The sequence below is a fragment of the Periplaneta americana genome, chromosome 1 (genome assembly GCF_040183065.1).
Source record: "Periplaneta americana isolate PAMFEO1 chromosome 1, P.americana_PAMFEO1_priV1, whole genome shotgun sequence".
Classification (NCBI taxonomy): Eukaryota; Metazoa; Arthropoda; class Insecta; order Blattodea; family Blattidae; genus Periplaneta; species Periplaneta americana.
This window is the reverse complement of record NC_091117.1, coordinates 207,131,683-207,155,618: the sequence shown is the minus strand read 5'-3', so window position 1 is coordinate 207,155,618 and position 23,936 is coordinate 207,131,683. Positions and strand designations below refer to the sequence as shown.

Genomic DNA, 23,936 nt, shown 5'->3' with positions numbered 1-23,936 from the left:
ATGTCATTCGTCTGCTAATTCCCGCCTTATACAAGAACCAATCAGATTCACTGATGGCGGCTGATGGAGACTGCCACCACCTCTGCAAGCTGATGGCACCGGTGCGACACCGGTGGAGCATCAGTGACTCCATCGGTGAAATTCGGAACACCGTGATGCCATCAGATTGCTCAGCGCTGAGATTCGGAATACGCTCTAACCTACAACAAAACAAAACAATGCTTACATGGCGACTGCCATCTAACAACAGAACATTAAACTACCAAAAATGAGACGTTTCCATCAATTAATTTGAAATTTAAGAGCAATTAAACAGTGTATACATTTTTTTGGCCCACCGTGTATATTAAGTACATTTATTGTACCTAAAAGTGGTTGAAGGACAGTGGGAAATATTTCTGTCTCTGTGCCTTGCATTCTGTAATCTTTTCATTGTCTGTCGTCATTGGAAGATATTTCTCTCACGACCATGCCTTTTGTTACATAATTTTTCACAGCAATATAATGCACATCATGCATTCCATACCAACATGACACGTGAACAGATGCTGTTTGAAATATAATTCACAGACTGTTGCCTATGCATAGAATAGTATATAGCAGGGCTAGCTTTAGTGCGATTTGCGAGCTGCATGCTGCTCTTTTACCACTGTTTTGTGGCTCTTCAATCCTGACTGCAGTGGCGTAGCATCAGTGTAAGCTAAAAAGCTCAGCTTCCCCAGTTAATAATAATTTCATAATAAACCTGCAGTTTATGGACAAAATTATTTATTAATTGTAATAGAATATATATTTACGCGTTAAATATTGTGATGTGGCAGGTCAGGATGATTCGTGATGCAGCAGTAAACAAGAAGCCTGCACACACCAGCTTCCAAGCAGACTGGTTTCTTCTGTGTAACCCACCCCACAGATTTTCCATCTCAATCTAACTAAACTACACTGGTCGCAAGGCTCGCAAGAAGCTAGCTTAGACATTGAAAATAAGTAGTTTCCGAGTATCCCTTTTCGTCAGTTGTGTTCAGTTGAAGTGTTAGTGTGCATTGTGGTTGATATAATAAATAATAAGTGGAAATAACAGTTCCTGACACCAATTTACTTGAATTTTTTAGGACAATTCTATTATCAAGACTGACTTACGAACAAAAGTGTGATCTAAAAAACAAATGACCGACTCCCTTGCTGTCAATGAAGGACACACTCAAAATACAGACGCATACTTACGTAATGATACTAATACTGTATCTATTGACCGTTAATATTGTGATTTCTCTAAGTATGACAGGGAGTGAGCGAATGTTATACGTATATGTGTCTATTTGTTAACGATATATGTAAGCCGTGAAATCATATTTTACTACGTACCATTTGAGGCATGCCTTATTGGTGTTACGAGGTGCCAACCAATCTTTGACTGCTGACTTGACATTGACTACTATTTATTTTAAGACTATATTTTTGTAATACGTTTTCTCATATTGCATGAAAGACAACTTGAGTTAGCTTCCCCTGCTCAAAATTTCATGCTACGCCACTGCCTGACTGAGATAGTGAATTCATGTAAGCATCATGTTGTTATTGCTACTATAACAACCATAACATGTCTGGAAAATTGTCAATGGTGAAATATGCAACATATGTTACCATATTAAATTTGTTTAGTTGTAATTACACTGTTTGTTGCTAGAGGGTAGACCAGAGCAATACACATTTCGTCTCCAGCCGAGTTTGCCAGCCCATGGGAATTATAATTTAACTAACCTTGGCTAGGATAAACAGCCTGGTCCCTTTGTCACTTATTCTATAGTAAAGCTTGTGAAAGTAGTATTGTAGTTCGTGTCTTAAAATTATTTCCAAGAAAAACACTTACAATGAAGATGAGAACAGATTATTCAAGAAAGAGGAGCTTACTTTTTTGGAGAAAAATGGTAAATCAGTGTGTCTTTTGTGTTATTCAGCATTATCACAGTTCAAGGCCAGTAACCTCAAATGGCATTATGGCATGCACCAGTGTTTAGAAAAGACTTCCTTATTGGTTCTACATTGAGACAAACAAAATTATCATCACTCACAAAGGTAATGAATATCATTTCTATTTAAATTCGTGTTAATGGATTTTCCTGGTGGATTAGTTTTACACTTTTATTTGGGTACAACTTTGAATTTTTAGAAAAAGTATTTTTTACTATTGATTTAATTTCTAAATATGTTAATTTCTATTAACTTGTTTAATTTGTATCCATTTTTGACGAGGTTACATACTAATTAATTTTGAGATAATCCTATGTAATGGTGTTCACTTCAAGTAAGTGTTTGTAAATTGCATTAGTTGTATGTCTATGGTAATGAAAGGGGTGGATTGAATGGCTAATCGAAAAAATCGGATAATCCATACCATAAAATATTTTCATAAATGAAGTGCATAATACATAGAGTTTCGTAATTTCCTGCATGTTGTTTAACATGCTAGATAGTGGATCAGAAGTCCACTATACCTGGTAAGGTTTATCTTGTCTCAGTAGCAATAAAACCAAGTCCCTTCAAATGATGGAGGAGATTATAGGAGGGTTGTAAATTTTCAGGATTCCTTTCAAAACCTTGTTATTGTACAGGCTACCGGAACTCAGTTTCTTGAAAGATAAGCTCAGTGACGGAACTACACAGTATGAAGAGAGATATTTTGTTATTTTATTTTGTGCTACAGAATGTATCAACTAGTCCCTTCCGCCACTGGATGGATGGACGGCATCGCTCCATTCCCCCATTGCCATAACAATACAGACGAAGTAAGACATATCTCCTTTCTCTCTCTTTTCACAGTGAGACAAGATACATCACACAGACTTTAATAAATTAAGTCCAGTTGTCAATGATGGAATTTTAAGGCCAAGGAATTTTTTTATGATGGCTATCTGCGGAAAGATAGGAATAGCACAGATCTCGTGTTCTGGAATTACATACTTCATACACTTGGTCCTTTTTTTTTTTTTTATTAAATCACGCACAGTTTTAAGCCCAATCTCATATTCTAATCCGAGACGAGTTACTGTTTCCCTTTTCTCAAACCGCTCAATTGTTTGTACTTTTTTTTTTCAATACTTATCAAACATGTTTTCTTTTGACACTCTTGGAAGACATTTTACATAGAAGTTACACAGTACGAACACTGGAACAGTAGGAGAAGGACTGAATAATGCACAGGTTTGCCATAAATTGTGCGGAAGTTCTTTGTGTCATTTCTTTGAAAGCAGGTAGTGACTATTTTCCAAGTTCGGAAAACACCACAAGTAACTTACTGTTCCTTTTGGAAGCAGCGATAGCAACAGGGGCGGCCGGTCCTTACTGTATGTGCTCATGTGCTACAGCACATGATAAATATAAGAGAGAAAAAGATTTTTTATTTTAAAAACCTCAAAAATATTAATTTTAATTGCAATAGTTAACATATGTTTCCGTTCTTATTATTAAAGCATTTGAATCTTCCGCCTTGTCACAGGAAAGATGTCGAAGAGGAGGAATGCGCGTGCTCCAGTGACCCTTTTGACTTCCCCACAAGCACCGAAAACCTCATGATACTGCTCTTCCTTTTGTGCTGACGGAAGGGTAGCCAGACAGAATAGGCAACTTATGTATTTAGTACCTAAAACTTCAGTTATTAAAATAATGTATTTAATTACAAACGTTTCTTTTTTCTATTAGAAATTTGGTTTTTAGTCGTAGTTTCCAATTCTTCTTACTTACTTACTTACTTACTTACTTAGTGGCTTTTAAGGAACCCGGAGGTTCATTGCCGCCCTCACATAAGCCCGGCATTGGTCCCTATCCTGAGCAAGATTAATCCAGTCTCTACCATCATATCCCACCTCCCTCAAATCCATTTTAATATTATCTTCCCATCTACGTCTCGGCCTCCCCAAAGGTCTTTTTCCCGCCGGCCTCCCAACTAACACTATATGCATTTCTGGATTCGCCCATACGTGCTACATGCCCTGCCCATCTCAAGCGTCTGGATTTAATGTTCCTAATTATGTCAGATGAAGAATACAATGCATGCAGCTCTGCGTTGTGTATCTTTCTCCATTCTCCTGTAACTTCATCCCTCTTAGCCCCAAATATTTTCCTAAGAACCTTATTCTCAAACACCCTTAATCTCTGTTCCTCTCTCAAAGTGAGAGTCCAAGCTTCACAACCATATAGAACAACCGGTAATATAACTGTTTTATAAATTCTAACTTTCAGATTTTTTGACAGCAGACTGGATGACAAAAGCTTCTCAACCGAATAATAACATGCATTTCCCATATTTATTCTGCGTTTAATTTCCTCCTAATTTCATTTATATTTGTTATTGTTGCTCCAAGATATTTGAATTTTCCCACCTCTTCGAAGGATAAATCTCCAATTTTTATATTTCCATTTCGTACAATATTCTGGTCACGAGACATAATCATATACTTAGTCTTTTTGGGATTTACTTCCAACCCTATCGCTTTACTTGCTTCAAGTAGAATTTCCGTGTTTTCCCTAATCGTTTGTGGATTTTCTCCTAACATATTCACGTCATCCGCATAGACAAGAAGCTGATGTAACCCATTCAATTCCAAACCCTCTGTGTTATCCTGAACTTTCCTAATGGCATATTCTAGAGCAAAGTTAAAAACTCAGTTAATAAAATTAGACATACATGTTTACCTTTGTAAATATATGCATTTTAGCTGTATTCAATTGTGGATTGTCTACTATTTGAACAAGAGGGTTGGGGATACTAACACGTGGTTGGCACCGGGAAGGCTGCACGCAGTCGTGTTTTTCAAATCCGTGTCTGAAGTGAGTGGTTGTTTGCATGGTGTATTATGTTGTGTTGTTAAGTGTTGTGTTCTTACTTCTCCGAGGTGAGTGCCAGTGTTGGACCATTGACATGAATTCAGTTGACAATTTGTTAAAAACATGATTTTTTTCTAAATCTCTAGAAGAGACTTAAACCTAACACAAAAAGCGGAAGGAGCCGGAAGTCGGGAATACACAAGACAGTTCAATAGGAAAGTTTATGATGGATGTAACTGGATTTTTGGTTGTAATATTAGAAATTCACTCTTCTGCTTTCCTTGTCTTCTTTTTGGAAACAGTGATGCATTTAGCAAGACGGGTGTCAAAGATCTTGGCCATCTTAATATTTAATTAAAGTCCATGGTGCAAATAAGAAATATATCAACAGTGTGTTAGATCTCTCCTTGCTTGGCACAGTTAATATTGCCACAACATTAAACAGAGCCTACCAAGTTAATATTATAAAACACAACCAACAGGTAGAAAAAATAGACATATTCTTTCCAGAATAATTGATTGCGTTAAGTTCTGCAGTGCCTTTGTGCTCGCCCTCAGGGGACATGATGAATCAAACGAATAAAAAATCCTGGTGTTTTTTTTAGGACTCGTAGACCTTATTAGCAGCATTGACAATGCCGTAAAAGAACATATGGAGTCATATAATGTTTTCAAAGGGACTTCGAAAACTATTCAAATATGTCACATCAACGGACGTGTATACGTCACCAACATCTTAAGATGAAGATTACATTTGTAAAGTTTCTTCCCACCCATAAGCAGTGCTGACTAGATCAGACACTATGGACAGTACTCTATAACAGAGTTGCCAGTATGAAAGGATAATTCCAAGCCTTTGGCGTGAGATGATCTCGATAGCTCAGTGGTAGAGCGCCTGACCGGAGTACAGGAAGTCGCAGGTTCGAATCCTGCTCGAGGTTGTGAAATTTTTCTTTCATACCATGGCATGATGGTGACTATAATAGTATTTAAATTCATTAATATGTCACATCAACGGACGTTTATACGTCACCAACATCGTAGGATGAAGATTACATTTGTAAAGTTTCTTCCCACCCATAAGCAGTGCTGACTAGATCAGACGCCATGGACAGTACTCTATAACAGAGTCACCAGTATGAAAGGATAATTCCAAGCCTTTGGCGTGAGATGATCTCGATAGCTCAGTGGTAGAGCTCCTGACCGGAGTACAGGAAGTCGCAAGTTCGAATCCCGCTCGAGGTTGTGAAATTTTTCTTTCATACCATGGCATGATTGTGACTATAATAGTATTTAAATTTATTCAAAAAGAGCTGTTAGATTGTTCATTTATTATTATTATTATTATTATTATTATTATTATTATTATTATTATTATTATTATTATTATTATTATTATTGTAGCACATGCGTTTAAAAAGTCACGAGCCGCCACTGGACAGCAATACTGTGTAAGGGTAAAATCTTGTAATAGACTACTCTAGAAAAAAGTAAGGTACTTTGTATTGTACTGTCAGTAAATGTTTGTTTTTTTTTTTCTGCAGCAAAAGGAAAAAGAGAGAAAGAAAGACAGTCAAATAATCCGCTGATTCTTTAATAGGGTGGCGGATATTTGGGGCTTTACTTTATATTAATATTGTTTCAGTGTACTACACTTCGTTATTTGTTACTGGTATACAGTACATTAGTATTTCGTTAAATGTTCTGTGAAGTCACATGTCGTAAACATTTCATCCCTACAGATAGATCTTGTAATTTTATATCCTAAATAATTTGTATTACATCATACAGTAGAACCTCTATTATCCGTGGTAATGAAAGGGGTGGACTGAACGGTTAATCGAAAAAATCGGATAATCCGTACCATAAAATATTTTCGTAAATTTAGTGAATAATATTTACACTTTCGTAATTCCTTTCGTGGTGTGGGGTTTAACAGGCTAGGTAATGGATCATAAGTTCATTAATTTAAGTCTGGTTGTTAGCGAAGGGTTTGTAATGAGCAAGGAAATTCCTTGCAATGGCTGTCTGTGGAAAGACATGAGTATAATCTTTTCGCTGTAAGAAAAATCCTAATGTAAACAATAGCACGTGACTGAAGTGAGGCTTCATTGGCCATTGTTTGGCGCCATAGATTCTCAGTACGTGTTCCCGCCTACTGTTGTACATTCTGTTTCATGTTAAACATTTCCCGTTACTAGCCAAGTAGACCTAACCTCACTACTATGCATTCGTTTGCTTAGGAAACATTTACTTTATGATTATTGTAATTAAATTATTTTTAAGTCTTATGTCTTCACAATGGACAGTTGAGGATACAGAAGCCATACTTCAGTACCACGTACTTACGTGAACAACTACGAGCTCAAGTGACGCCAGCTTGTTACTAGAACAGACTACCTCGGTATTACTGTTGGTATTCATCCGCGTTCATAGTACATAACAAAATATAAAAGTAGCTTTTCTTTTACATAACGTTTTACATATGAGTAAAGTTAAATGTTTCATCGTATTTAATAAGTAGAATTCAATTTTTTATTTTCAAATAATACAAGATTGTGGTTTCCAAATACGAACTATATTTTCCTGCGTTGTGTGAGTGTTTCGACTGGGAGCCAATCACAGGTATGACAGCAACGTGCTTATGTTTACATTAGGATTTTTCTTCAGTGAAAACAGTATAGTGGAGGTCTTGTGTTGTAGATTTACATACTTTATACACTCAAATCTTGTATTCTGATGCAAGATGAGTCATGGTTTCTCTTTCCCCAAAACAACTCAAATATTTACATTTGTTTTTTTTTCGATTCTTAGCACAATGAGATTCCTTTTGACACCAGTAGAAAACATTTCACATAGAAGTTATACAGTACGACAATTCGAACAGTAGGCCATACTGTGAATGGAAGAAGGCTTGTAATAACACTCTATAGAAAAAATAACGTGCTAATACAATGTACAGCATTTCATATATTTCTGCAGCAAAAAAAGGAAAGAAACACAGACGGTTAATCCACCAATCGGGTGACGGATAATCGGGATTCTACTGTACTTACAAATGATTTTCTTATTCTCTCGTAATATAACAGGAAACAATTATTTTTTCAGGAAATTGCACTGGTAGTGATCATAAGGTGTGTCGCTATTGTGGTAAAGTAATGCGGAGAGCAAGCCTGAAGAGGCATATAGCAGATCAACATTTCCCCACTCATCGTGTTCCTTGCCATCTGTGTGGAAAAGTATTCAAGAATACGACAAGTCTCAATGCACATTTGAACGTTAAACACAGACAGTTCAAAACTCTGTTGAAATCATCAACTGCATAATGTATTGCACAAATATCAGATGAATGAAGAAGTTTTTTTTATAATACACCATTTAAGATTTGTGGTCATGTCGTGTGTTTAGGATCTGTGGGTATACCAGTAGGCAGTTTTTACTATTGTTTAGTTCCTGTTTCTGTTGTGTGTTGTAAATGGCTTGTGTTCATGTTACTGATTTAGGTTTTGATTAATGTTTATGATATTGATGATTGAGGCAGTGATGAATCATGATCTGTAAATGTCCAAATCCGGCATTTGTCTTTTGTGATTGAGGGAAACCATGAAAAGCTCCAGTCAGATTGGTCGGCCATGGGCTTTGAACCTGGGACCTCTCGAATGCAAGTCTCAGACATTTTTGTCTGAGCCAACTTGCTGGGTTAATGAAGGAGTTATGGCCACTAAGAAATTGAACCTCTCTACATTTTCTTCACGACGGCGTTTCTCAAACTATGGTCCGCGGACCACCTGTGGTCCTCGAGTTCTGCCCTTGTGGTTCTTCAAAAAAAAAAAAAAAAAAAGACAGAAGAAAAAATAAAATTTAAACAAATTGCGTATCACACTATAGTTGAAAATCTCAGAGTTTAGAAATGACACATGGCAATTGCCTGTCACTTTTTCTTCCAGTACTAATATTTTATGAAATTTCTTACCCTACCCGTCTACCCACTTCCCACTCTGCAATCAGCAACAAAAGAGGGATTTAAAGCACTATGAACATGGCGTTTCTCGCCATCTTTTTTCCTGCATATCTGGCACCAAGCCTGAAACCCAGCCAGGGACCACCTGAATTCATAACAGAGGACCAAAGTACCGAATCTTTTCATATATTGATGACTTTCTCAATAGTTTTGCTGACACTCAGTCTGCACATTGAAATGGGCACGTACTGTACTGTACATCGTACACCAATAATAAAACATGCCAAATTATATCTTTGTTTGTTGAAAATCGGGCATGTTTCTGTGTTAATATTTTTATTTGTTTTTCCAGATAACGATATAAGAAATTTTAGACTCTGCCTATTTTAAAATCCGACAGGTTTACATTTTACACTTGCGTGTTTCGTTTCTTAAGTGTCGTTTCAATTTCTCGGGTTTCATACAATCGTTTGAAAGTACTTCGTAACAAACAACGCACCGATGTTTCGGTTCACTCTTATTGCCACAACTCTTGTCATATTTACGAAAATATTTTTTCTTTGAATAGCTACCACTAGGACTAGATATTTCTTTAATGGCACTTAATTAATATACATATTTCTTCACACACAGCTTCTGAACTATTAGCACTGCATAAATGAATCATATCTTCGTATTCCTTTCTTTTCAAAGATCCGGATCGAAGCCAGTATTTATAATGGGCACTATTTAACAGAGACATGGACAACTACTAACACGTACCACATAAGAAGGATTTCAAACAACTAACTGCTAACAGGCAAGCGATGAATCAACAATGCACAGATTTTGTTATAAGTTACTTGTGATTGGCTACAAAAAATATAATTACAAAAGTATTATAATTAATTAATTCTATATTAAAATATAAAAATGATAAATTTGCTTTAGAAGGGAACAAGAGTAAGGTGGTCCGCAGAACTGTTCTGACTTAAAAAAGTGGTCCCCACTTCAAAAAAAGTTTGAGAAACGCTGCTTCACGATATTTTCTTTACATTTACAATAGGTTTTGAGTTTTTGCTGTTACTTCCGTGATTCCGAACTACCACATTGTAATTATAAATTAATTGTGAAAATCACAGTTCTCGTTTAATAAAATAAAAATGTGCCTTGGCATTTCTATTTTCTTTAGTTTATTTCCTCTTGTATTATAATATGAAGAGTCCACTGCAAAAAGGGGGAATGTCGAATGTATTGCATTTTGCAGGAAATTTAAACTTTGACATTCCCACTCGTTGTGTGATATACCAATTCGTCAACACGATGTAGATCTGAAACTATCATCTTTCTTACAGTGCAACAAAGTGTATTATATTCTACTCCCTTTGATCTATAGTACTGAACCTTCATCTCATTTTTCACAAATTTATGACATTCCCCCTTTCTGCAGTGGACTCGTCATATATTTAACTGATTGAGTTCACTTACTAATATCACCAACAATCCAGCCAATCAATCATAAGGCTTGGTTAGAACTTTACACAAAGTAAATGTATATGCTATCCTAATGTGACATCTCCTTAATATAATTAAAACATTGTGTGCTGCTTCACTCATTTTATATCAGGTACAGAGTCTTTAAATATAATATTTACAGTTTCTTTTACCATATGTTTACTGCATTTCTATTCCATAGAAAATGTACTGCCTGTGTCTCACGTCCTGAACCGAGAGTTCCCTAGTGCTTGTAACCACGCCTCTTAGGTCTACTCGGACCGGCACGGCAGCTGCAGCGTGGCGGCACGGCAGCATTTTACATATCCTATGCCAGTGCAGGGGTTTTTACTGTTTATAATACTGGAGACTCTAATCGTGGTTACCACTATCGCTATTATCTCTGATGGAGATTTCCTAAAATGTATGTAGTATACTAGGCCACTCTTCGTTCAGTCTGGACAACTGCTGAATTACCAAAGGGCAGCGTTTCTCAATGTATGTTCCGGGGTTCCGTGAGCCCTATATGATTTAAAATTTTATTTTATACCTTTTTTTTACTTGGTTATTTAACGACATTGTATCAACTACTACGTTATTTTGCATCGATGGGATTGATGATAGCGAAATGGTATTTGGCGAGATGAGGTCAGGGATTCGCCAAACATTGCATGACATTCGCCTTACGGTTGGGGAAAACCTCGGGAAAAAATCCAACCAGGTAATCAGCCCAAGCACGAATCGAACCCGCGCCCGAGCGAAACTCTGAATCGATAGGCAAGCGCCTAAGTCGACTGGGGTACTCCAGTGGCTATTTTATACTGAGTGGATACTATAAAAATATATAAATGTTACGAAAATAAGAATCAATAATATCATGAAACCACCGATAATAATAATAATAATAATAATAATAATAATAATAATAATAATAATAATAATAATAATATTCCAATAATATGCGTAATAACAATATGTTTAATGAACATCTAAAACGGAAAATACCCATAATACTTATCACTTTCATCACTGGATTCTCTGCGTATGTGTTCACTAAAACAAAATACCGAAAAGACAAAATGCAGAAGTACAGAAGAAATGAGACAACAACTTTCCGCCATAAAACCAGATTTTGGGCTTGAAAAGCAAATACATTCGTCTCACTGAACAGAATTATTGAGATACTAGCTTTCACTTGTCTGTTAATTATTAAATATTAATAAAATATTACAAGGATTCCGCAGTTACACTTTAGATTAAAAGGGGTTTCGCGGTGGAAAAAGTTTGAGAAACACTGCCATAGAGGAAAGAGTTTACGGATGTGTACACGTGATAATCGTAATCGCGATTAGGTCGATAATCTCAAGTAGAAATTGTAGTCTACCACTGGTATTAGTGTTTAGTTACAGGAATTGATGAGAAGGACATAATTTGTTTTGTGAGGGGACAGCCTATACATTCTCATGTCCATGACTGATCTTGCTCCATAGCTGACGAAAAGGCCGATGTGTTGAACGTAGGGTAGTAGGCACATGCGGTATCCAGAACCTCCCTCTGCGTCTCGCCCCACAAAGAAACAGATCAGGAAGTGAGGCACGGGCAGTAGTAGCCATGCAAAAAATTTTATTGTCCATTTTCATAGAGGTATACATTTTGAAGTTCCCTGACTAGGATGTGACAAATTTCGCTATGATTTTGTGTGTGTGTGTGCGGGCCCTTGTGTGCATGTGTGTGTTTTAACACAAATTCTTATTCTCAATGTGCCTATTCTTTATGACTTCATAAAGTTCCATAAAATTGAAAATGCTAATGTATCAAAATTCTGTGCAGTCAGTATTTCAGAAAATGATAACAGTAGTGGTAGTAGTAGTAGTAATAATAGTGGTAATAATAATAAATTATATTTTTCGTATAAATGTAAATCACTTTGAATGGCTACATCATTATCTAAAAACTAAAGTTTGTGGATACAATAATTTCAGTACTAATGCAACTAAATTGTCCGAGCTTGTTTGGAATTTTGCAGGAGTAAGTTAATTCGGAGGTTACATTTTTTATAAGAGACTTGCTAACTACGTTATAGATTCTTTTAGCCATGATTATTAAAATAGTCTTAGCTATGGTAATTAAAATTCTGTTAGCTCAGAATTTAGAACTTTTATTCTAGTATTTGAACCTTAGTTTCAATCAACATTAACTTATTTAAAATGTAAGCCTGAAGTTTTTTAGACTATATATTTGGTTTAGAAAATTAGTTTATATTCTTCAGACCTCATTCTAATTTTGAAAAAAAAAATGGAACAGTTTAGAAGTGTACTTACGTGAAGGGGACGAAATTTTCGAACGTAGACATGATAGTTTGAGAATTGCAGAATATTACCATAGGTTCTTAAGAACAGATTGTAGTAATTTCATTTGAAATGCATCTAAATTCTCAAATACTGTATTTTAAATAGAGTAATATTTGTTAGCATGGTAATTACGCCATAGAACAGGTTGTAATTGTTGTTGTATTGTTGATTTTTGAAGGATCAAGTCGTGCATGTCATTTCTGCTTGTGGTGTAAAATATGGCAGTGTTCTAAATTAAATAAGAAATTATAACTACTTCTGCTGTCTTATACACAACTCCAAATGCATCCAGAATACGAAAGCTTTCATGATAAATATATTGGAATTCCTACTTTGTTTGTTTGTTTATTTTAACGGATCTTGCAAATATTTCAAAAACATGGTTCCCTCTCTCATAGTCTGTGGCAAATATGTTATGAGATGGAGATGAAGAAAAGTTCATACTTACATGTGTCTTTCACTGGCTATTTAAGAATCTCGTGGAAAAGTATCTTGTAACACTTCGGAATAGTGTATGAAATACAGTTTCATTGCAGAGTAGTATACAGTATTATATTTTAATATACAAAACTACGGAATTATATCCGCAGACATAATTGAAATTAAGTGCAGATTTATTAAAAAGAAGTAACATTGCTTTTCTTCTCTTTGTAATGTAATACTTTGCTGAAAATAGTATTGGTTTGCATTATGAATGTTTAAACTGTTGAAGTGCACGAATCATTAAGTTATTGTTCAAGTTTAAAGAATAATATTTGTAGATAGTGATAATTTATATAATTAATCTAAAGTAATCAAAGTTATTACGAAATAATGAAACATGTTACCGGTACATCAGAAGATTGTCTTATTTTCCTGTAAGTTACTTCCTATTAAATTCATGTTCTCTGAAATGTAGATAAAGTGTAACTGAATATGTACAGTTTTTTACTGTATTAAAATACTTATACAATACAATATCTTCTGATTTTCTTACATAGTGAATTTTTAAACATCACCTACAGTATAATGTTGTTTAATTTTTCTTCATGTGTGTAATATTTTCAAATAAAGTTAAACAGATCAAATTCACCACATGTCTTACAACACAAATATATACCATGACTGTTTGATGAAAAGTAATTACTCTCTTTCCTTTCCTCTATATTATTTCTCTCCCCCTTCTCTTTCTTCTTCCCTCTCCTCTGTCTCTTTTTCTCCCACTCCTCCCCTCTCTCTCTCTCTGTTTTTAATAGATATGGTACAGTACAGCCCCCATTTCACGTTTTTCTGGGGCTGAATATTTCGCCTTAAATGAAGGTTTTACTGTTTTTCAGTAAATATAACACCATTTGAACACAAACAATATTTTCTAACTTTTAATACCAGTGCAAGTTTAATATGAAACCAACAAAATGTGTAATATTTTATCACCAAGTGCATTTTTTTTTATTCTTAATGTCATCTGAAAGCATGAATTTTGCCGCCATGTGCAATACCCCAACCAACCTCAAATTAACTTTTGAAATTTTAAAAACCATTATGTTAAACAAGCTTCAGCATTAATTCCATGACCATTAGCCTAATTTAAATTTTTTTTTAGTAGGTTATTTTACGATGCTTTATCAACATCTAGGTTATTTAGCGTCTGAATGAGATGAAGGTGATAATGCCGGTGAAATGAATCCGGGGTCCAACACCGAAAGTTACCCAGCATTTGCTCATATTGGGTTGAGGGAAAATCCCAGAAAAATCCTCAACCAGGTAACTTGCCCCGACCGGGAATCGAACCCGGGCCACCTGGTTTCGCGGCTAGACGTGCTAACCATAATAATAATATACTGATTTATAGTGTAGTTATAAAATAAACCTTTGACTTTACTGGCTTTATAGAAATACGAGATCTGATCAAAAAGTTTCAAGACAGTTTTAATATAAAAACAATGAAGATACAGGATAACTAGTGCTTGTCTCCTTCAAAGTACTCTCCCCCTGATGTAGTACAGGTCTGCCGACGTCCCTGCCACATTTCAAAGCACCTTTGGAAGTCACTTTCCTTGAGACTGTATCAATATTTTAATATGAACTGCTATCGAATAATTAATTTCGTATGAACATTGAGAGAAGAGGAGAAACAACCTCCTTTGTTGCGCTTTATAGTTTAAATGATGTTTCTTGATGTGAAGATTTTTATAAAATAAATGATCACAGCAGCTGCCACCAAGTCAAGTGAATGTCTACTTTTTCCTTTTGTGGACTTGTGGATTTTAATGCATATGAGTGCTTCCTTGCAGTCCATTCCAGTCCAGGTGTGTGTGTGTTTTTATTTTTTTTATGATGTGTGTTGTGAATTGTATTTAATATATTATGTTTCATTTACTATGAAGAATAATTTTTAAGAGATATTTGTGTCTTGTTTGTTCTGTTTATTACAGATAATGGTTCATCTCGTCGATCATTGAAATTGAAGGATATGAAGCCAAATTGCTATCGCTGTAACATCTGTTTGAAGTTTTTCACAAGACGGGATCACCTGAGAACACACGAAAAGAACTTACATGGCGAGGATGCTGGGCCCTTTGCCTGCATCGTTTGCTCCCAGATGTACAAAAACGCTGATAGTCTGCGTAAACATATTGCCAAATTCCATGTAGCACGGTCCAGTCTCATTTGATGTTGGTATTGTCAGCATTCTGGATTGTGGTATTCTGTGGAATATAAATTTTGTAACTTTGATATTCATTGAAAGATATAACGTATTCATAAACACATTTTTGTGTGACTTTGTGACATGACATTATAAGTGATAATAGAAGATGACAGATTTATATTTTCTGTAAACTCTAAATTTATTTAAGTTATTTCAAAATATACCAGAGCTCTTTATAAGACAGTAATTCATTGTTTTAGCTTATGAAGAAATGAACTGTTTGTTGGAAATTATGTAGTTTGATTGATGGTATATCTATATAAAAACACTTGTTGCTTGTCAGAGAAATGTGCAATATTTTGCATAGTGTTACAGTTTCGTTCTTATAAACAGATCCTAAATTTAAAAAAAGAATGTGATATAATGCAGTAACTTTTTCAGAAACCTAAAAGTAAGATCGAAATTCAGTGCCTGCAATATATGATGCTTGTCCACAATTTATGTTGGAGGTCTGTTTTACAATATGTGTGCCTGAACTTTACAACAGGCAATATATGCTATCTTCATAAAATTAATATCGTTATTTGAAATTAAAATGAAATCCACAAGCAATTCCAGTTGTAAATATCATTTTTCACATAAAAGAAGTGCTATTTTATAGTGTTAAAATTGGTGCTAATCTTAGAATTAAGTGTTTATAATCAGTGTATTTTAGCCCTGCCAAATAACAGAGATATTGAAGATCACAATATAGTAGTAATAAGAAATTTCAGCCATTATGTAACTGACGTGGATAAGCAGTCGTTTTCTATTGTTTTGTTGTTGGTAATACATTGCTTTCGATCAGGATCTATGAAACATATCTACCACAAATTAGCTATTATGTCAGCGATGTGTTTGACTTAGTTGCAGAAATATGGCTACATCATTTTAAATTCATTTTCTACGTAAGTAATAGGCTACCTATGTAGTCTAATAATTATGTGATGGACGCTAGTACAATGCCTATATTAAATTGTGGCTTTGTACTATTTTATAATCTGTAACAAGTTATATTTAGTATAAGTTGTGAACTTCCCCCTCTCTTCACTTATAGGAAGATACAGAAATTGTACCAGTTTTTCATTGAATGAAGAGCTTCAGCATGAGCTATATTAAAAGAGCAGTTACTCTTATTTCTAATATGACAGATAAATTTGATATTATTTACAAAATTGTATGATACATTTAAAATACATTAACAGTAAGTTGTTTCACTAGGCTGATCAGATGGCTATGAGACTTAATGGCACAAAATGATATCTAAACATATTTGTTACTTCTTATAACAGGTATTAACAGTTTTTTATAAACATTAAGTTGGTGTTAACATTAGTTCATAACCTCATTCACGCTCATTTGAGGTACATATGATACCGTGCATAGTATAGAAGGGTTACAGCCCATGCATAATGCATTGAAAGTTTTCACACTAACTCCCACTTGATTATTGCACACTTAATTTGTCATTTGACTGCATCGGAAATGAAGAGAATGCACTCACAACAAAATTAAGCTTACCTGAATTGAGGATATTCTGGATAGGCAATTCCTTCACTGCAAACTTTCTTTGAACCTTGAAACCTGCCTTTGCGGCCACTTCTTTTAAATGGCCACCTGGCCAAAAGGCCAATTTTCTCTGGAACCAATTGGATTTTCCATAAGATCAATACAAATTCTCTCTTTATTTAGCGGCCACCTCATGCGCCAGCCAGCAGGCGGGGTCTATTTGGATTGGAACCTGACTATAACAGTCACTGTCCAACAAAAACTCTTTTCACGGATATTGTCTGACCTATTTTTTTCGATGGTTAGAGGATAGGAAGCAATATCATGAGGACAATAGCTAAGTGTACAACAGTACACCCTCCATATCTTGGGGTTAGTTGATTACTGTTTTATGACTCTTTTGTCACTTTCCACTCCGACCCTGCACAGCTATAAATTCTTACTCGTTTTTAAAGGATTGAAACACGGACTTTTTCTGTCGAAAATGTCACAGTATATTTTACGTCAGTAGTTAACCATTCGAATTTTTTTATTTTTTTTTTCTCCTCTTTCCATCTTTCTCTATTTGGACCAGCTTTTACGAATTTTTATTCTTTTCATTCAGTTGATTCAGAGGAACTGTGCAGTTAGTTTGAGAGAGAAATCATGTCTAACAATAAATCTAGAGTGGTGTTAAGTTTAGAGGTGAGACAAACAATGATTGAAGAAAGTGAGAAGGGAACATCTACGAGAAAAATGCAGAAATATCGAAATGTGGAAGGACACAAATAAACGGTATAATTAAGAATAAAGATGAAATATTAAAAGAATGGGAGAAAAATATGCGTGGTGGTCAAAAAGGAAGAGAGAATCTGTGTTTAGTAATATGAATGATTTCGTTTACGAATGGTTCAAGTGTGCGAGGGCAAAGAAATTGCCAGTAAGTGGGCCTATGATTCAAGAGAAATTTCTTGAAATTGCCAAAGAACTCAATGTAAGCAATTTTGTTGCTAGTAATGGGTGGTTAGAGTGCTTTAGAAAACGGCATAACATTGCATTTCATTCTGTGTCTGGTGAAGGAGGTGACATTGCAACCAATGTTATTGAAGAATGGAAAAAATAGACTGCCTTCAATTCTTGTGGAATATGAACTCAGAGACATTTACAGTGTTGACGAAACAGGTTTTTTTTTTTCAGGGCCCTCCCTAAGAAAACTTTAAGTTTTAAGAAAAAAGAGTGCAAAAGGGGGAAGTTGGCAAAAGACAGAATAACCTTGCTGATTTGTTGTAATGCTACAGGAGAAAAAGAACCACTCTTAATGATAGGGAAATTGTTGAAACTAAGATGTTTGAAAAATGTTGACATGGGCTTATTGAGGGTGAAGTGGACTGCCAACAATAAAGCTTGGATGATATCATCATTGTTTGAGAATTAGCTGTGCGATTTCAATTCCAAGATTAAACAACAAAATCGCAATGTGATCCGTGAAATTTGTGTTTCTTCCCCAAAATACATCACACCTCCAGCCCCTTGAGCAAGCTATTATCCAGTCATTTAAACTGAGGTACTGCAAGTGAGTTTTGAAAAGGCTAGTTAGAAAAAACCTCAACCAGGTAACTTGCCCCGACCGGGATTCGAACCCGGGCCACCTGGTTTTGCGGCCAGACTCGCTGACCGTTACTCCACAGGTGTGGACCTGTTTATTAGTAGGTCTGTATCAACTGTGTCAGAAGCCTTACTGAAGTCAATTAGCGTCAGTAAGGTCAGTTTCTGTTTATCAGAGGCCTCATGAATATTCTCATTGATCTTTAAGAGTGCTGTAGTTGTACTATGTCTGATTGATAATCGTCAACAATGACAGGATTGATATGCTTGGATAAATGTGTGATTTCTGTTTCACCATGTATTAAAACTTGTTAAAGTAAATGTTAATAGTTTTCAGCGGAGAAAAAATTGAAATGAAAATGGAAGAGAAGAAATATTTCTCTAGTGATGGTGAAGTGGTATATTATTGTCAAATGTATGAAAAACAAGTGAATTATTAAGCTGACAAGATAGGCCTATAGTTCTTTATCGTTTTTCTTCTCCATTTAACATGTAATCTGATTTTTTCAGTCAAGAACTATCTTGTGTCCTGGTATCAGCTTTTGAAAATATGTTAGTTGTTTATTTCATGGGGATCTCTTATTTTCGCATATCTTAAATGCAAATTATATCATTGCCATTATTACATTATGTTATATTTGGCCACAGTAAATCAGTAACTCAAGAGATACTTTGGATAAGCAGTAATTCTTATTGTATATGATTTATTTTTCGTGCATACGGTATTTCAGCAACTTAAAGTGCATAAATGCATGCACGTATATTCTCTCTGATTTTTTAGTACCGTACATAAACTTCTGCAGTTTAATCATGATCACAAAATTCTATCCTAGACACACAAATATTATAGAGAAAGTAATTAAGACATGTTTAAAAGATATCATGCACTGTGTATTTCCACTGTAATCTGTAAATCCACGGTTTTTTTTTTTTTGTGATTATTATATTACTTCCAAATAGAAGACATATAAAAAAAATTCCCCTGTGATGTACAGTATTCTTTACTTTAAAAACACACTAATCCATACATAGTGACCTCAGTGCCTCTTATTAAATTAAAGAAATGAGTTACTAAAGTCTGAATTATAATATGAAAAAATTGTACAATTCGAAGTATTTTGATGATGTTTATTTTTGACATTGATACATTTTACTTCATTCAGGCCTTATGTGACTGGCTGTAATGTGAAAACTTTCAGAAAGGGGGATTTTTTTCCTTGTAAGGTATGACTGCTTGCTTTAAGGGGAGGCAGAGGTGAAATTTTCGAACAAAATTGAAGAAAAAATGAAAATTTGGTTTTTTCCATTTTTATTATCTTTATTTTGATATTCCGATGTTATAGTCGCGACGCTGTTATTCCCGGGGTGACTCCTCCTCTTTGCTTACGTCTTAGGAAGTGAAAGCTCTATAAAGTCTAGGTAGGTAGTATCGTTCGCCATTTTTGCTCTTTCGTTGTCGAGCTACCATATGAGGAATCTATTTACCACACCATTAAACATTATCATATCGTAGCTCCTATGATAATAAATCAAATTCACTGTAAATCAGCAAATAATTGAGCGGCAAATAGCGTCTTCGTGTGCTTTCTGCGAACACCAACGAAAGAGCCAAACTGGCGGGCGATTATATTAAGTATTTATCGAGCCTTAAGTAATGAATAACTTCTTCATCAGCGAATCACAAGACACACATGTTTAAATGTAGCCGACCTGCAACGCAATTGGCTGCCGGAAATTAGAGCGACAGGACTATAGTTTTTGATTTTGTGCCCTTAAAAGTATGAAATTAAAACCAAGATAACTGTATTACTATATTATTCCCATAATAAACTAATACTTATCATTAAATAAAAAGAAACATTGAAAATTTCTTACAATATGGTGCATGGAGCATTTTGTATCAAATGATATAAAGTTTTATAAAATTATTAATATTTACAGAACTATTGTACTTAGAAAGTTGAAACTTGGTATGTCCATTACTAATAACATAGGCTACTTAGTATCCATGATCAATTTCAAACAAATCAGATAAATTTTGTGGATTTTGAAATATTCACCTCTGCCTCTCCTTAAAGATAATTTGAATTAACCTTGTGGTAAAACCACAGGAGTTTCGGAGAAAAAAATGGCCACTTAGTGATGTAAGCTTTTAAAGTAGAGTACGGTGTATATAAAACCCCGCTTAACCAAAACAATTGAGTAAAAAAATATACTATATTTTTTGGACCGTAACACGCACTTTTTCTTTAAAAATACTGTCTAAAATGTAACTTTGTCCTGTTCCAAAGGTCTGTCAATGCATGTCAAACCACCTTACCCAACAGCAAAGCTACAAATAACTGTGAATGCCCTTTATGGAATGCAGTAAGTAGAGAAATCTGCTGTCTAGACCCTCAATTCACTTGTTTTCTGTTCATTAGCTGTCAGTGGGTGTACATTAGTCCCATCAAATGAAAGTTATTCTTTGTTTACGTACCTTTTGTTCCACCTACCCCTGCTTCAAGAATTGCAGAACAGTTACACCTGAAAGAGAGGTGACAACTAATTCTGCGTGTATTGACTTCTATGATGCTGTAGGTGCTGAGCAGTTGTTAGTGCACTACCGAAAATAATGCCCATGGGTTTTCTGTAAGTGGGAAACAACATGTTATCCAAAATGATTCTGCTCCCTTTAGTTCCGATAAACTAGGTTCTACTGTAGATTGCCACAGTGACAGGTTTTATTGTCATGTAGTACTATATTTAGTCATTCATATTTTTCTGATGGCAAACATACTATTATAAAATTGATTCTGTATGTAAACTGTGTTCTTTGTCCTTGCTACATTTTGCCATCCTATTGAATAAAAGTTCACCACACTATGTATTTAATCAAGGCTATCTCTAGTAAAGGCTGAGGCCTTAGACTTGGCAATGCCGCCTTCGCGGTCGGCCGACGTGCTGTTCTTAGAGAGAGTCTTATCTAAACACGATGGACTGAATGAAGCTGAACTCTTTAGCGATTTAAATATCACATTTCATGATAACGAAATATTATACTGAATATTGCTTTTCTTCAGATTGTGTTCTAATTATAGAATATGTTTAACCCAATGAAATCAATCATGCATAATCATTTACAATGCATTTTATTAGCACTCAAGGGTTGGTAAATCCCTAAACAAAACAAATACAATGAATATAATTCACATATTAAATCTTTAACCTGTTCTAACTTTTCAAATATCTTGTCTATCAAGTTAATTAAAAAACTCTTATCATTATTAATGACATCATGAAAATTGTCACAGTATTTAAACGCCACCTGTAACTGTTTCTATTCACTCAGAACTGAGTTCCTAAAAATAAGTTTGTTGTCAGTAAGTACACTTGCATTAGGCATTATTCCACCGTTGACATGAACCTCAGTAGTAAGATCCTTATTTATTCTAATACTACCACTAACCTTGGGAATAGTTGTAAAATCTAATTTATATAAGATACAAATACTATCAGTTGTATGTACACGGCAGTCTTGCGAATAAGACAGAACCTTCGAACGCACATTTAATAAAAAGTTTTCATAGGAAGTAACTTTATTTTCCTCTTCAATTCGTCTTTTCTCGTCTTCTTCTGCAGTCTTCAGTTGCTTCTCCAATTCCTTTCTTCTTTCCTCTGGAGATTTTCTTTTCACACTCTCGTTAATGCTGAGGTAAGAAGGCAAGCCAGGGCACAGTTTTGGAACTGCACTTTTACTTAAAATAGGAGTTCCAAGTACACATTCACATTGTTTTCCATCCTTATCTACATATTTTTCAATGGTAATTAAGTTGGAATCACGAAAATGTTTTATGCACACAATGGATCTGTCATTTGGTTTCCAATTGGCACGTGGAATAGCACGAATTCATTCTTCTCCAAGTGCAATTTGTTTAGGAAATTTAAATGATCGAACATAGCCCTCCATTTTAATTGATGAGGCATAATTGCTTTTACACCCGGGTACCACACAGGAACTAGGCATTTTCACATACGACACAAATATAATCTCATACTTAGAACTGTTAATTTAACATTCTAATGACAAGCATCACAGATAACTTCCTTGCAATAAATGGCGCGAGTGACCGACTGTAGCACATCGCTCTGACGTTGCCAATTTTCGCACGCTGCAGCCTTTACTAGAGATAGCCTTGGTTTAATGCTAGAACTAAGCTGTTATCAATGTACTGTATAAAATTAATGTGGACCTTCTTCAGTGTGCCTTCCTATGTGAAATTGTAAATTATATTGTAAGCAGTAATATTTTTATATATACACATTATAGAATTTTTGTCAATAGTTCTATCAATAAAGTAGTATTGGTTAGTACAGTATTTTTTATTGTTTTACTTCTACTACACCTCAGGCAATAAGCTTTTAAAGTTACGGTTGTGTTATGTATAACATTGAACTTGTCACTTAATTTCTGGACGTCTACAAAGCAGTCTGAGTTTATTTATGCTATGTGTACTTACAGCACCATGGTCTTAGTGTTCATATGCGTTTAATTGAAACTCATTGAATTCATTTAATTTCCTCATTATATCCAGTATATGTGTATGTCTTTGTTTACATTTATATTATTTTAATGTACCGAAGTACATATGATATTTCCATGCAGATATTCTGCGTCATTACATGATGAAAGAGTAATGGAGCAGAGAAAAATTCTCTCTGGCACCTGGATTTGAACCCGGGTCCTCAAATATCCTAGTAGGAGGAAGGTCCTCGGAATCGTAAGGGATATATACTGAACCTACAAGTTGTCTATCAGTATTACTTCCCTTAAATCTCACCAGGACAGCCGCAATATCCTGAGAATAGAAGTGTGGTATGCCCAGATATTCATATCCTTAATAAGAATACATTTTCTTAGCCTCTTTATTGCACCACCATTAAAAAAGGGAGAAGCTTGATATATTCAGACCTATAGTATGGCCCTCACAGATCCATAGTTCCTGTATTAGGGCAATATGTTTTCCTTCAGTCAGCAACCTCTGGGTAAGAACCCTGGAGGCGGCAATACTTTGTTGGAGATTAGTCTGCAAACAATAAATAGCAAAAGCATTATCTACTCTGTGCAAGTCTTTCTGTTTGCTGCACCAGGTCCCATTAAAGTAAATGTTGCCTGATCTGCTCCACAGAAAATCTTGGATGCTTTGCTGCACCAGGTCCCATTAAAGTAAATGTTGCCTGATCTGCTCCACAGAAAATCTTGGATGCTTTGCTGCACCAGGTCCCATTAAAGTAAATGTTGCCTGATCTGCTCCACAGAAAATCTTGGATGCTTTGCTGCAGCAGAGTGTAAGGACAAGTTCCCAAGGGACACCTCGCACCTCCCTCTGCCTCAAGCTTCGCTGCTCTCCTCTATTTCCTCTCAGTTCCCAGTGCCCCTTCCTTTTAAGTTTCAGGGTGCCCACCTTTTCGGCTAGAGTCCTCATGGCAGAACCATATGTTAATTCTTCCTCAGAGTTTCCCATTAGGAAGCTCTTGGATTCTCAGGTTCCCTTAACTGAACCCCTGCAATGTGCCTTGAACCATT

At 35.3% G+C, this 23,936-nt stretch overlaps 1 protein-coding gene and 1 non-coding gene across 15 annotated transcripts in view; both read left to right on the top strand.

The window, feature by feature from the left end:
* The window catches only part of LOC138706671 (modifier of mdg4-like), a 243,974-nt gene that overhangs the window by 86,843 nt on the left and 133,195 nt on the right, over positions 1-23,936 (top strand). Inside the window, exon 6 of one of the 14 annotated variants that reach the window (XM_069836280.1) lies at positions 15,024-22,728. The exons of 12 other annotated variants lie outside the window; for them this stretch is intronic. In XM_069836280.1, the coding sequence (XP_069692381.1) occupies positions 15,024-15,262 (239 nt within the window). In that variant the 3' untranslated portion in view covers positions 15,263-22,728. Of the gene's footprint in view, positions 1-7,932; positions 13,681-15,023; positions 22,729-23,936 lie in introns of those variants that run through there. One more of the 14 variants, XM_069836320.1, reaches the window with a different exon arrangement.
* Positions 5,694-5,765, top strand: TRNAS-GGA (transfer RNA serine (anticodon GGA)). Its single transcript has one exon. It is a non-coding gene; the product is annotated as a tRNA-Ser (tRNA).